The sequence below is a fragment of the Neofelis nebulosa genome, chromosome 1 (genome assembly GCF_028018385.1).
Source record: "Neofelis nebulosa isolate mNeoNeb1 chromosome 1, mNeoNeb1.pri, whole genome shotgun sequence".
NCBI lineage: Eukaryota > Metazoa > Chordata > Mammalia > Carnivora > Felidae > Neofelis > Neofelis nebulosa.
This window is the reverse complement of record NC_080782.1, coordinates 243,514,216-243,527,312: the sequence shown is the minus strand read 5'-3', so window position 1 is coordinate 243,527,312 and position 13,097 is coordinate 243,514,216. Positions and strand designations below refer to the sequence as shown.

Here is a 13,097-nt window from a genome sequence, read left to right as displayed (position 1 = left end):
TGGCACAAACATCTGACTCCTGATTTCTGCCCATGTCATGATCTCATGGTTAGTGAGTTCAAGCTCCACATGGGGCTCCACACTGTCAGCATGGAGCCTACTTGGGCTTCTCCCTCTCTTCTCTTTCTGCCCCTCCCCTGCTCATGGGCCCTCTCAAAATAAATAAACTTTAAAAAAGGATTATTTCCATCTAAAGAGATTAGGATATATATAGTATTTGAACTCCTCCTTAGGCATTCAAATAATAAGTAACAATAATAATAAAGATAATAAAAAAGTAAAAACACTAATAAGGTAGGTCTGGGAAGTGAATTGAACTGTATCTGAAAAGTAGGAAAGACCAGAATAGGAATTCTGATCGAAACCTTGAAAAGGATGGACGTGTACTAGTTTTGAATTTAATGCCGTAGAACTGATCAAAAAGTCCAAATAAACACACACAGCACTCACGTTCCACACCAAGCACACAGAGAGAAACATACAACACACACTGTACTTATCCAAAATAAATGGCAAAGACACCCATGCACCACATATCACACATAAAATATACACCAAACATATACCGCACAAAAAACCATGTCATAGAACACACACTTACCAAAAACCTTTTACACAAACTACACATAAACCACAAACTTCCCACACATATCATAAAAAACCACACTCAGAGTACACATATACCACGTACATAAAACACATTACAGACCCACTTGAAATACAACAAACAAGAATTATACAAAACACACAAGACACACAAATACCGCATATAGCATGCATACCACACACATCCCACACAACCACAAGAATACCATTCACACACACCACGTATTCACTGAGACACCAAACATAACACATGAACAACTCAAAAGCACACAACACTTAACACACACACACACACACACACACAACCACCAATAACCTACACCACATATACAGCACTCACACCCCACACATAATACAGAGAAACATACAACACACACTACACATACAGAACACACACAAAAACCAAATCACCCAAACACCATATACTCATTCAATACATACCAACCACACAAATACATCATTCAACAAACATCACACACCACACCTACATCATACCTACAATACATTTATACTATAAACTGCACACAACCCATTCATCACATATATACCATAAACACCACACCAAAAACACAAGATACCACACACATATGCCACACATACCTGTCACACAGTACACATGTACCATGTGCACACACATATCACACAAACATCAAATATACAACACACACCAAACATATAGCACACTGATACACCACAAAAACACCACACACAAATATACAATATGCACTACAGAAATATCAGTCACACACCACATAGGCACCACATATAACGAACCCAACACTGGAACACCCACACCGCTCACAACAGACACCAGCATAAACCACACACTAAGGCGGGTAGCACACACACAAAATACAAAACACATAGGGAATATAAACACATACTGCATACCTGACACTAATACACTATTTACACACCACACATACCAAATATCTGCCACGCAAACACATCACACAACACCATGCACACCACTCATACACCACACATACAACTCTTATACTACACACTTATACTACACACACTGCACACACGAGTATATGCCACATACACATACATGTTTGGTACACCATGCACATCTCACACATAATGCACACACATTACACACAACGCATACTACACACACACCATGCCCCAGTCAAAACCACTCACACTGCTCATATTACCAGACACACACAACACACATACCACACAGTCCATACACACAGCACACAAGCATCACATACACCAAACATACAGCACACACGAACTACACATAACCCACATATAACACACAAAAACCACACCAAAATATAGCACACTACAGAAATATTATTCATACACCACATATACACCACACACATACCAACATAACACATAAACCACACAAACACACACTAAAACACCACTCAGCACCACACATAACACACACAAAACGCACAACACATACAGAATACACATAACATACTGCACACACATTACCCACATATCATATACACACTACACATACAACACACACACCACACCTGTATCGTGCATATAACACATTTATGGAAAAAAACAAAGGTTCAAATAAGAAAGTCCAGATGTTTAATATAAATATTCTTTCTTTAAAAAAAATTTTTTTAACGTTTTATTTATATTTGAGACAGGGAGAGACAGAGCATGAACAGGGGAGGGTCAGAGAGAGGGAGACACAGAATCCGAAACAGGCTCCAGGCTCTGAGCTGTCAGCACAGAGCCTGACGCGGGGCTCGAACTTACAGACCACGAGATCATGACCTGAGCCAAAGTTGGCCGCTTAACCGACTGAGCCACCCAGGCACCCCTAAATATTCTTTCTTTAGAAGATTAGCATGTCACAAAGGGGTGTCCCATAGGCAGAATCTAGCCTGAACCTGTTTTATTTAGTGCAGTGTTTAAAATTGGAAAAACTCACCCCCCAAAATTCTGTATTTCTAACTTCTGGTTAAATATTATAAATTCCAGGAATCCTAGGTCTCTTGTCCAAACTGGCACTCAGCCAGAGTGGTATAGCAACAACCCCTTTGAATGGAAATACACTCTTTAATTCAGCCTGGTCCTCAACACTATTGTTTCAGCCCAACCTACCCAGTATTTGGGGATTTGGCTCTGACAAGAATGAGCTCTTAATGAAACAACTAGAAAGTACATTTTGAAAACCTCTAGAGGTACATATCATGCTTCTGTGTGTGCAGAGTAAATAGCTTATGTATGGTTTCTCTCAGGAAGCCAGTGGAAACACAGAGTTGTAAGTATTTTTACAGAGAAATGTATTTATTTACCACCATGAATAACATTCAAAATTTGGTCAGTTTATGCATAAAGGTACATGGGTAGAATATAAATGAATTTTAACAGGATGGTAGTGTTAAAGCCCATTGGCTCAATCTAGGTAAACTTTTGGGAAGACTTAAATTTTAAATAAAGTGTAAGAATGGAAAGAATGGGATTTAATAGGAAACCATCACAAAGACCTCTTTAAAGTATAAATTATTAATAAATTTGGAGAATGCCTTTTCCTTCCAGTGTGATACAGGCAAAATGTAGGAGAGAAAAGCCAGCAAAGACCTTACTGTATTTTCTTGACAACTGTCTTTTAATTTTAGGCTCAGGCACCAGAACAAATAGTGACGTTATATGAAGATGAACAGTATCCAGTTCATATGTCATTAGTAGAAATGGGGCTGGCAGACCGAGACGAATGATGTGAGTATCATGACTTCTTGTTCACCCTTATGGGGCTGGCAGACCGAGACGAATGATGTGAGTATCATGACTTCTTGTTCACCCTTATGATCAGCATAAAGCATGCAACTAATATAGTGGAGATTAATACTAAATTGCCCATAAAAGCATCTTTGGATTTTCCTTGATTTCTCAAAGAATGATAACAAAGCTCAACAAGACTCTTCTAGACTTCTTTGTAGGCCCTTTTCACCTATTGAATACCAGAACCAGAGAGGATCTGCATCTGTAAGAATGCTTGGAATGGCTATCATGACTATTCATAGTACCAGATAGTTGTTGGGGCACTAGAAGTAATTTAAGCACACAAGGATATGGTATGCACAGAACACTGTTGAACAATCCATGTCCTAATAAAGCTATTGAACTGCTTGGGTAACCAGCTGTTTATTCATCCACATAAATGTACCAGGTGATTCAGTAACTAGTTTGAACATTAAATTAAGCAAAGGTTTTAAATAACATGCATTTTGTTTTTCAGGTATACACTTCAGAGCATCTATAGCAGCCCAGAAGAGAAGGTTTTCTGTTACATGTAGGCCATTTCAGGCTTACTTTTCTTGACTTGTTCTGCAGTTGTGCTGGCGTTTTTTTTTCTCTTACATGTTAAACTATTAGGAATTGTTTGAAAAAAAATAGTTAATAAATATTTGCTTTCAAGTATTTTCTGGTTTTTATTTTACAATAATTTCAAAAGCAAGTATTTTAGGCATATGAAAAAATGTAGTTCATTTTATAACGAATATATATTCAGTTTAAGTAAGGCCTTCTTAGTACAGTTGGAGGCTCCTGGAGTGACTTTCCCCAATCATTCTCTTCCCTGAAGAGGTGAACACTGTTGTGATTCTGGTGTTTATTATTCTTACGTTCTTATTTTGCTGCATATGAATGCATCCATAAGCAAGATATAGTACTGCTGTGTATATTTTTTTAATGCGTGCACTATCACACCTTTAATTTTCTCACTACTGGCACTGTTGATCCATGTTGGTATGCAGAGCTCTACTTTATTCACTTTCACTCTTCTATCTGTGCACGTAATTCTGTTGCTAGATATTTAGACTGTTGCCAGTTTTTTCTCAATTACAAATATGTGTACATGTTATGGGTTTTCTAGTATATGTACTTAGTAGTGGAATTTACTAGGTCACGAGGTGATTGTTCTCCAAAAGGTGGTTTACTCCATTTACTACCATCAGTAGTCTGAGTCCCTTGGCAACATGTGGTGTGGCCAGTATATGATGCTAGTATAAAAAGGTATCTTATTATTTCAATATGCATTCACTGGTTTAGTAGTCACTTGTTTGCTTTTTCGTATCCTTTGTCCATTTTTGTGTTGAGTTGTTTGTAATGATGTTATCTGTAGGAATTCTTTACATATTCTGGATATTAATCCTTTGTCAAGTATGTATATGTATATATGTATGTGTGTATATATATATATATATATATATATATATATATATATATATCTTCTAGTCTGTGGCTTACCTTTTCTTTTTTGTGGTATCTTTAGACACACCATTCATCAAACTGTTAAGGTTTGCGCTGTGCCTCATTTAAAAATCCTTCTCTATCCTGAGATGATGTATATAACTCTTTATTTGAGAAGTTTGCAACTTTTTTCATATTCAGTTCTTAAATCATCTGGAATTGATATACTTAGCTTTTTTAAAGTTATTGTAGTGACTACAGCAACCTGTAATTATTATGTAGGTGCCTTGTCCTTCCTTCAAGGACATCTTGCTTCTGTCAGCCTACAGTTTTATAGGTTATAACATCAGGGTACCTGTGGTTGTTCAGTTAACACCAGCTAGTTATTTTTCACACGCCCTCCATCCTCAAGTGTCCTATTCTGACCACTTACATATCCTCACTGTAACTTTTCTCCTGTGATGCTCTGTACTCACAGAATGAACTCTTCTACCTGTGTTGTTTGACCTATTTATATTTATTCATGGTTTTAACTTCCCATTCCATTATATTAAAGAACCTCTACAGTAGATAAATGCTTTAATTTTAGTACTAATTGAACACAGTATATTCTGACTGGAGACATTCTCTTATTCCTTGACTAAACTTTCTGTGCAAGTCTTGTTCTGTGGCTGATGTGCTCATGAAAAATCTGTGCTATTGTATTTCTTGTACTTCTTGGTTTTTATAACCATCTTCAATAAGTAAGAGTCTCATTTTTACAGTCTACACAGTTCATAAAGTAATATTTCTTTCCTTAGACATGCATTCAACTGTAGAAAAGACAGGTGAATTAAAAATGAAAGCTGTTCTTGTACATTTCAAAGAATATAAAAAACTATGATGTTTTATTTTATAATCCAAACATAATCTCTTCCACATATATAAATGAAACCACAGAATCCACAAGAAGTGTACATATTTTGAGAAGAAAATCAAGTTAGTGTTATTTCATGATGAGTCACATATAGGATCATTACAATTTTGTATCCATTAGGATATTACCATCCTTGTCTTTAACTCTTATTCGACCAGATGTGTACGTTGTTTCTTGATGACCATTTGTATATACGGTTTTAACAGTGCCATCTGGATATTCCCGTCTCTTGAACTGGGCAGTGTGTAGTTCTCTTTGGCCATTATTAAACTCTATGATTTTGTTGCCATCTCTGTAAATTTAAAATAGAATTTATTTAAAAATATTAAATATGTAACAGGAAAATGATCTAAAAATGGCTTTTGATTCTGACAGTTCTCTCTTTTCTTAAAGCCTCCTGTGGTCCTTTCCTTGTACAATGCCTTCTTTGCAAATTCTTTCCACCCTGTTTCTGCTTCACGCTATTAGTTCCAAGGATCAAATTAGCACTTAAATGTGCCCATGAAAAGGGGGACGCCTGGGTGGCTCAGTCAGTTAAGCGTCAGACTTCAGCTCAGATCATCTCATGGCTCCTGAGTTTGAGTCCCGTGTCAGGCTCTATGCAGTGACAACTCAGAGCCTGGAGCCTGCTTCAGATTCTGTCTCTTTCTTTCTGCCCCTCTCCTGCTCCCGCTCTGTCTGTCTCTCTCGCTCTGTCTCTCTCTCTCTCTCTCTCTCTCTCTCTCTCAAAAATAAACATTAAAAAAATAATAGAAAAGGAAAGGTGCCCATGAAAAGTTTTTAATAAATTTATGTCGTGAAACTACAAAATCCTTAGGTTTGTTTTTTAACTTTAGATGTATTATGCATCTAAGAAAAACTGGGCATTGTATTAAAATACCGCTTTCAGTTTTTACCTTTATTCTGTTCACTAAGTAATGCTTGCTCTTTATCAGGTTGGAAACGAGACTTTATATTCCTGGGAAGGGGCATGACTAGACTTAAGACCTGTTCAGAAGCCATGAAACAAAAGAAGCAGTTAATCCCAAGTGGACTGCTTGATGTGCATGCGGGACATTCAAACTGAACCCCCTAAAAATAGGTATGATATGCTGTTAGAAACAAAGCAAGGTTTATAGATGGTGAATTACCACTTCTCCAAACTGTTTTTTTGGTTATTTCTCAGATTTTATGTAAATGTAGTGGCTTTGCGCCACATTTAAGTGTTAGACTTAAAAGCCATTTTGAGAGCCAATGCTTTATCATGTGCAGCCCTGGGACCAGGGATAACAGCATCACCTGAGACCTCATTAAAAATGCAAATTATTGGCATGGGGCCTAGCATTCTGCAATTGAACAATCCCTTCAGGTGGTTTTAATGCACAGTGAAGTTGAAGAACCACTGCTATAAATCAGAAATGCCAAAATAATCCTGAATGAACTAATATCTGACATTTGCCTGAGTTTAGATGAAAAAAGACTGGCCATGAGTTAACAACTGTTGGAAAATGGGGGCACCTGGGTGGCTCAGTCGGTTGAGCGTCCGACTTCAGCTCAGGTCAGGACCTCACAGTTGACGAGTTCGAGCCCCGCATCGGGCTCTGTGCTGATGGCTCGGGGCCTGGAGCCTGCCTCCGATTCTGTCTCCCTTTCTCTCTGCCCCTCCCCCACTCGTGCTCTGTCTCTCTCTGTCTAAAAAATAAACATAAAAAAAAAAATTAAAAAAAATTGTTGGAAAATGGACAGATGAGTACATGGAGGTTTTCATATTTTCTTTTTATTACAGAAAATTTCAAACGTAAGACTTAAAAAAAAAAAAGATGGAAGTCTCTGAAATTGTTCAGAGTATAATGTACAGATAAAATTTTTCGCAAATTTTAGAAGACATTGGTATTTATTTGGTTGAGCAGCAGAGAAAGTTTCGAACCATATTCAGGAAAAACACTACATAAGAAGTTGCTACATTATTTGAATTAGCATTTACTTTTTTTTTTTGCTGTGTGTCACAGAATTCAAGTTAGTTAAATGCATGCACACTCTAGGAGAGGAGGGTGCAAACTAAAGTAGGACAGTGAACTTGACAAACCTTCAGCACAGTGAGTACAAGAAACTCTGTATTGTGGATTGAAGATGTCACTAGGAAGAATTCTCTAACTTCAAAAAATGTAACACTCAGAAGGATAAAGAGGTTGTTATTTTAAAAAATTGAGTCAGGGAGGCCAGGGAAGTAAAATGCTAATCAGGCTGGGACAGGGAGATGCAGCAAATCAAAATATAAGCCAGAGAAGAAATAAACAGTCTAATTCAAATACTGCTGCCATTGTTTGGTTATTCTTAAAAACTGGGCAGCTTTCCTTCTTTGTGTCTTATTCACTGTTTTCCAGTTTCACCAAATTTAATTCTGTACAAATACTTGCCATTCCCCTTTCGTCATGTGCTATATACAGACCTCCTTTAAGTTTCTGTAGAGTATATATTAGAACCTATATGTCTCTAACGAGATCTAAACTCCAAAATGCTGAAAACTCTTCACCTGCTCTCAAAGTGTGTATCTGTGCTCAGTGCTAAACTCACAAACATTCTGAATGACCTATACAAATGTTTTAAGACTTTCAAAATTCACTTGGAAACAGAAGTTGAAAATTGACAAATCTAGAAGCAAATTTAACAGGTATCATACCTTTGTACTCTTACAATCGTACCATCTGGAAAAATACTTTCTTCTTGTCCATCGGGAAATAGGTTTTTGATCGTCTGGTCAGGAAACGTGATTTCTTTTCTCCCGTTTGGGAAGTGTTTTTCTGTTTAAAAAAAATTACTGTAAATATTTTTATTTATTTTATTTTTCTGGATTTTTTTTTTTTTAAGTTTATTCAGTTTTTAGAGAGACAGCGTGAGCAGTGGAAGGGCAGAGAGAGGGGGGGACAGAGGATGCAAAGCAGGCTCTGTGCTAACAGCAGCGAGCCTGATGTAGGGCTTGAACTCACAAACCGTGAGATCATGGCCTGAGCCGAGGTTACATGCTCAACTGACTCAGCTACACAGGTGCCCCTTATTTTTTTTAAAAAGGAAACCATTTAATTAAGAAAGGGCAGAACAAGTTTTTACCTATTTGTCCACTTGAGAAATGTAAGACTTCTAGACCTTCTGGGTAAGTAGTGTGAGTGGTCTGGGCAGATGCATAGTAGTAGATCTGTAAAGACACAAAGTCAGTATGCCTTTTCTCTGGAGATGTTTTTTTGTTTGTTTGTTTTTTTTTAACGTTTATTCATTAAGAGACAGACACAGAGCGTGAGCAGGGGAGGGGTGGAGAGAGAGGGAGACACGGAATCTGAAGCAGGCTCCAGGCTCCGAGCTGTCAGCACAGAGCCCGACGCGGAGCTCAAACTCACAAACCGTGAGATCATGACCTGAGCCGAAGTCGTTACCTGACCGACGGAGCCACCCAGCCGCCCCTCTCTGGAGATGTTTAAGCCATGGAGAAAAACACTGCTATGGAAACCTACCACTCTCTCATCTGGCATGACTTGCTTCACATCACCATTAAAGAAAGTGACGGTGACAGTCTTCCCATCTGCACTCACTTCTTTTCGAGTTCCATTTGGAAACAATATAACATGGCACCCATTCTTATAAACCTTTTCTATCTACAAAAAAAGAGAAACAAGATTATCAATATGAGAGATTTCCTCCTGAGACCATATGATAAAAATGTCCCTAACTCTTTTCCAAATTGACTACTTTGATATCTCTCATAATACAAACAACACTGTCACAAAAGGAGAAAAGTTAATAAACTCCCAAGTGTCAACACACCACCATTCTTATGTCACCTATTCTACCAAAACCAACTCATTTTTTGCTGAATTTTCTTTTTTTAGAGTATAGTTGACTGTACACAATATTAGTGTCAGGTGTACAACATAGTGATCTTACAAGTCTATCCATTCTGCTCTGCTCACTTGTGACTTTCCCATCGGTCTCCAAACTATTACAATATCATCAACTATATTCCCTGTGCTGCACCTTTCATCCCCATCCCCATGATTTATTCATTCCCTAACTGGAAGCCTGTTTTTCCCACTCCCCTTGACCCATTTTGTCCATCCCCCGACCCCTTCCCCTCTGGCAACCATCAGTTTATTCTCTGTATTTATAGGTCTGATTCTGCTTTTGGTTTATTTAATTTTTTAGATTCCACATGAGTGAAATCATATGATACTCAGTCTGACTTATACCATCCAGGTCCATCCATGTGGTTGCAGATGGCAAGATCATATCCTTTTTATGGCTGTGTGCTATTCCTCTGTGTGTGTGTGCGTGTGCGTGTGTCTGACACACACATCTTCCTTATCCATTTATTAATGTACACTTAGTTTGCTTCCATAAATTGGCTACTGTAAATAATGCTGCAATAAACAGGGGCACATACATCTTTTCAAATTCAGGTCTTCGTTTTCTTTGGGTAAATACCCAGTAGTGGAATTACTGGATCATACAGTATTTCTATTTTAAACTTTTTTAGGAACCTCCGTACTGTTTCCACAGTGACTGCACCACTTTGCATTCCCAGCAACAGTGTACAAAAGGGTTCCTTTCTCCCCACATCCTCATTAACACTTTTTTGTCTTTTATTTCAGCCATTCTGACAGATGTAAAGTGATATCTCCTTGTGGTTTTGATTTGCATTTCCCTGACAGTGATGATGAGCATCTTTTCATGTGTCATCAGTATGTCGTCTTTGGAAAAATGCGTTCACATCCTCTGCCCATTTTTTAACTGGATTATTTGTTGTTTGGGTGTTGAGTCATATAAGTTCTTCATATATTTTGGATATTAACACCTTATCAGATATATAATTTGCAAATATCTTCTCCCATTCAGTAAGTTGCCTTTTGTTTTGTTATTGGTTCTCTTTGCTGTGTGCAAATGCTGTGTGCAAAAGCTTTTTATTTTGGAGTAGTCCCAATAGTTTATTTTTGCTTTTGTTTCTCTTGTCTTAGGAGACATATCTGGAAAAATGTTGCTATGTCCAATGTCGAAGAAAGTACCGCCTGTCTCTTCAAGTACTTTTATAGTTTTAGGCCTCACATTTAGGTCTTTAATCCATTTTGAGTTTGTTTTTATGTATGGTATAAATAAGTGGCCCGGTTTCATTCTTTGCTAGTAGCTGTCCAGTTTTCCTAACGCCATTTATTGAAGAGACTATCTTTTCCCCATTGGATATTCTAGCCTCATTTGTCAAGATTAACTGACCGTATAAGTATGGGTTTATTTATGGGCTGTCTATTCGGTCCCATTGATCTAGGTGTCTATTTTTGTAACAAACTAATTCCTTCATCATGGTATAACCTCCATGCTGTTTTCTCTGAATTCATGAAAAAGACTTTTTACAGTTTATTTGATCAAAACAGGGTCACATACAACACTTGATATATGTCTTAAATCTCAACCTTTAACAGTCCCTGCCCTGCCCCTTTTTAATGATAATTACTTATTAAAGGAACTGGGTCATTAACCATATAAAATTTCCCACATTCTGGAATTGGTTGACTGCTTTCCCATTATGGTGTCATCTAACATGTTCTCATATATCCTTATACTTCCTGGAAACAAACTAGTAGTCACATCTAAAGGTGTGATTAAATTCTGGTTGAATTATTCTGACAAGAATACTCTCTAGGAACTGATGAGAGCTGCTTATAGCTACACATTCAGAAGGCAATCCCCTGCTGTCCTCATGAACTCAAGACCAACTGAGTCACATTAGTTAGATCTGCCATGATGCCCCATCAACCTGTCATCCATGGGTTCATGGTTTTTCATGACTACTGCCCAGAACCTGTATTTCAATTAGAGATTGCAAAGTAATGATTCTCAAGTTTTCTCATTCCTTTTCCATTTATTAGCTAGAATTCTTCTTAAAAAAAAACAAAAACCTTTTCCTGTACCAACTCTGCTTTAGTATAACAAATTATTGGTAGGAAAGTCTAACTACTTCCTTTGACTATTGTTATTTTGTCCTTTCTCACTCCTCAAGACTAGCAGTGAATTTTGGCTTTATCATTTCAATTAAAATGGGTCAAATTAAGGTATTCAGAAAAGTAAATTTTCTATAAACCTGAGGAAAAACTACCTCATTCCCTCCCTGCTAACAAACCCTGTTTATGTCCCCCTTCCCTTTTCATTCTTACTTCTAGCTGGAACACTAAGCCAGGTGATTTCCTGCTCAAAACCTTTCCTAAGCACAAGAATAAAACTGTGCACCTAGAGATGGACAGAAAGGCTGCAGGAAGGATAAGGCCTAGAACAGAGGCTTTTAAAAAGTACCAAAGATTACAAAGGCTTTTTAGCTATGTTTAGAGAAAGAACAGAGTTTAAACAAAGAACTGTATTCCCTCCTTTGCTGTATCCCTAAACTAGAAAGGGCAACTAAATGCCTGTGTGTGTCTAGCATTTTTAGGAGTCCAAAGACTCAAGCTAAGGTCACACCCCAAGGAACTAAAGTTCTTAAGGTCCCTCAGTGGTCTGGAAGATCAATTATTTAAGTGTTCCAATTCTACTTTAACCTATACTTATTTCTTATAATATTCATTATTTAAAAAAAAAAAGTTTAACCTTTCCATCAGGATGACTGATTTCTCCCTGGATTTCTTCTTTTTCCTCTTTTTTGTCATCCTTTTTATATTCAGGATCTGAAAGGTCCACTGATTCAGGGGGGTCCCTGGGTGAGGCAGTCTGTAAGGACAAAAGGCTCTCTTTCATCTGTCATAAAGGACGTGTAATAACATTTCAAGCAGCTAAAATTTACATTTATTTCCAAATGCCAGATTCTCCTATTATAGGATTTGACAGCTAGCATTTGGTGTTTATAAAAAACATTTACAGGGCGCCTGGGTGGCTTAGTCAGTTAAGCGTCTGACTTCGGCTCAGGTCATGATCTCACAGTTCTTGGGTTCAAGCCCCACATCGGGCTCTGTACTGACAGCTTAGAGCCTGGAGCCTGCTTCAAATTCTATGCCTCCCTCTCTTTCTGCTCCTCCCCCACTCATGCTCTGTCTCTCTCTCCTTCAAAAATAAATAAAAACATTAAAAAATAAAAAAATTAAAAAAACATTTACAATGTTAGGTAAAAAACCTTTATAAATGGTTTAGAAACTTAAGTCAGTTAACTAAGCAGTTTCAAGCCTGAGTAATCTATGTTTAAATATATAAAAATATAGAGGTTTACTTGTCCCTTATCCAAACTGCCTAAGTCACGAGGAGGCACAGTCTTGGATCTTCGAGATGGATTACCTGTTAGAATATAATTGTCGGAGTTAGTTTTCATATTTAATTGAAAGTTTTAAATTTACTTAATATTATGGTCAAATATTTCCTTAGTTCATATCCTTTTGTGAACTACTATCCTTTACCC

At 37.4% G+C, this 13,097-nt stretch overlaps 2 protein-coding genes across 10 annotated transcripts in view; one reads left to right on the top strand and one right to left on the bottom strand.

The window, feature by feature from the left end:
• Nucleotides 1–4,014, top strand: part of RNF17 (ring finger protein 17) — a 115,353-nt gene extending 111,339 nt beyond the window's left edge. For both annotated transcript variants that reach the window (XM_058690618.1, XM_058690610.1), the window contains 2 exons: nucleotides 3,213–3,312; nucleotides 3,833–4,014. In XM_058690618.1, coding sequence (XP_058546601.1) covers nucleotides 3,213–3,311 — 99 coding nt within the window. In that variant the 3' untranslated portion in view covers nucleotide 3,312; nucleotides 3,833–4,014. The remainder of the gene's footprint in view (nucleotides 1–3,212; nucleotides 3,313–3,832) is intronic.
• CENPJ (centromere protein J) overlaps nucleotides 3,720–13,097 on the bottom strand; it is a 59,601-nt gene continuing 50,223 nt past the window's right edge. For 6 of the 8 annotated variants that reach the window (XM_058690638.1, XM_058690646.1, XM_058690661.1 and 3 more), the window contains 6 exons: nucleotides 12,912–12,976; nucleotides 12,299–12,418; nucleotides 9,187–9,327; nucleotides 8,789–8,873; nucleotides 8,361–8,481; nucleotides 3,720–5,993 (listed from right to left, as the gene is read on the bottom strand). In XM_058690638.1, the coding sequence (XP_058546621.1) occupies nucleotides 5,801–5,993; nucleotides 8,361–8,481; nucleotides 8,789–8,873; nucleotides 9,187–9,327; nucleotides 12,299–12,418; nucleotides 12,912–12,976 (725 nt within the window). In that variant the 3' untranslated portion in view covers nucleotides 3,720–5,800. The remainder of the gene's footprint in view (nucleotides 5,994–8,360; nucleotides 8,482–8,788; nucleotides 8,874–9,186; nucleotides 9,328–12,298; nucleotides 12,419–12,911; nucleotides 12,977–13,097) is intronic. The other 2 variants (XM_058690677.1, XM_058690684.1) reach the window with 2 other exon arrangements.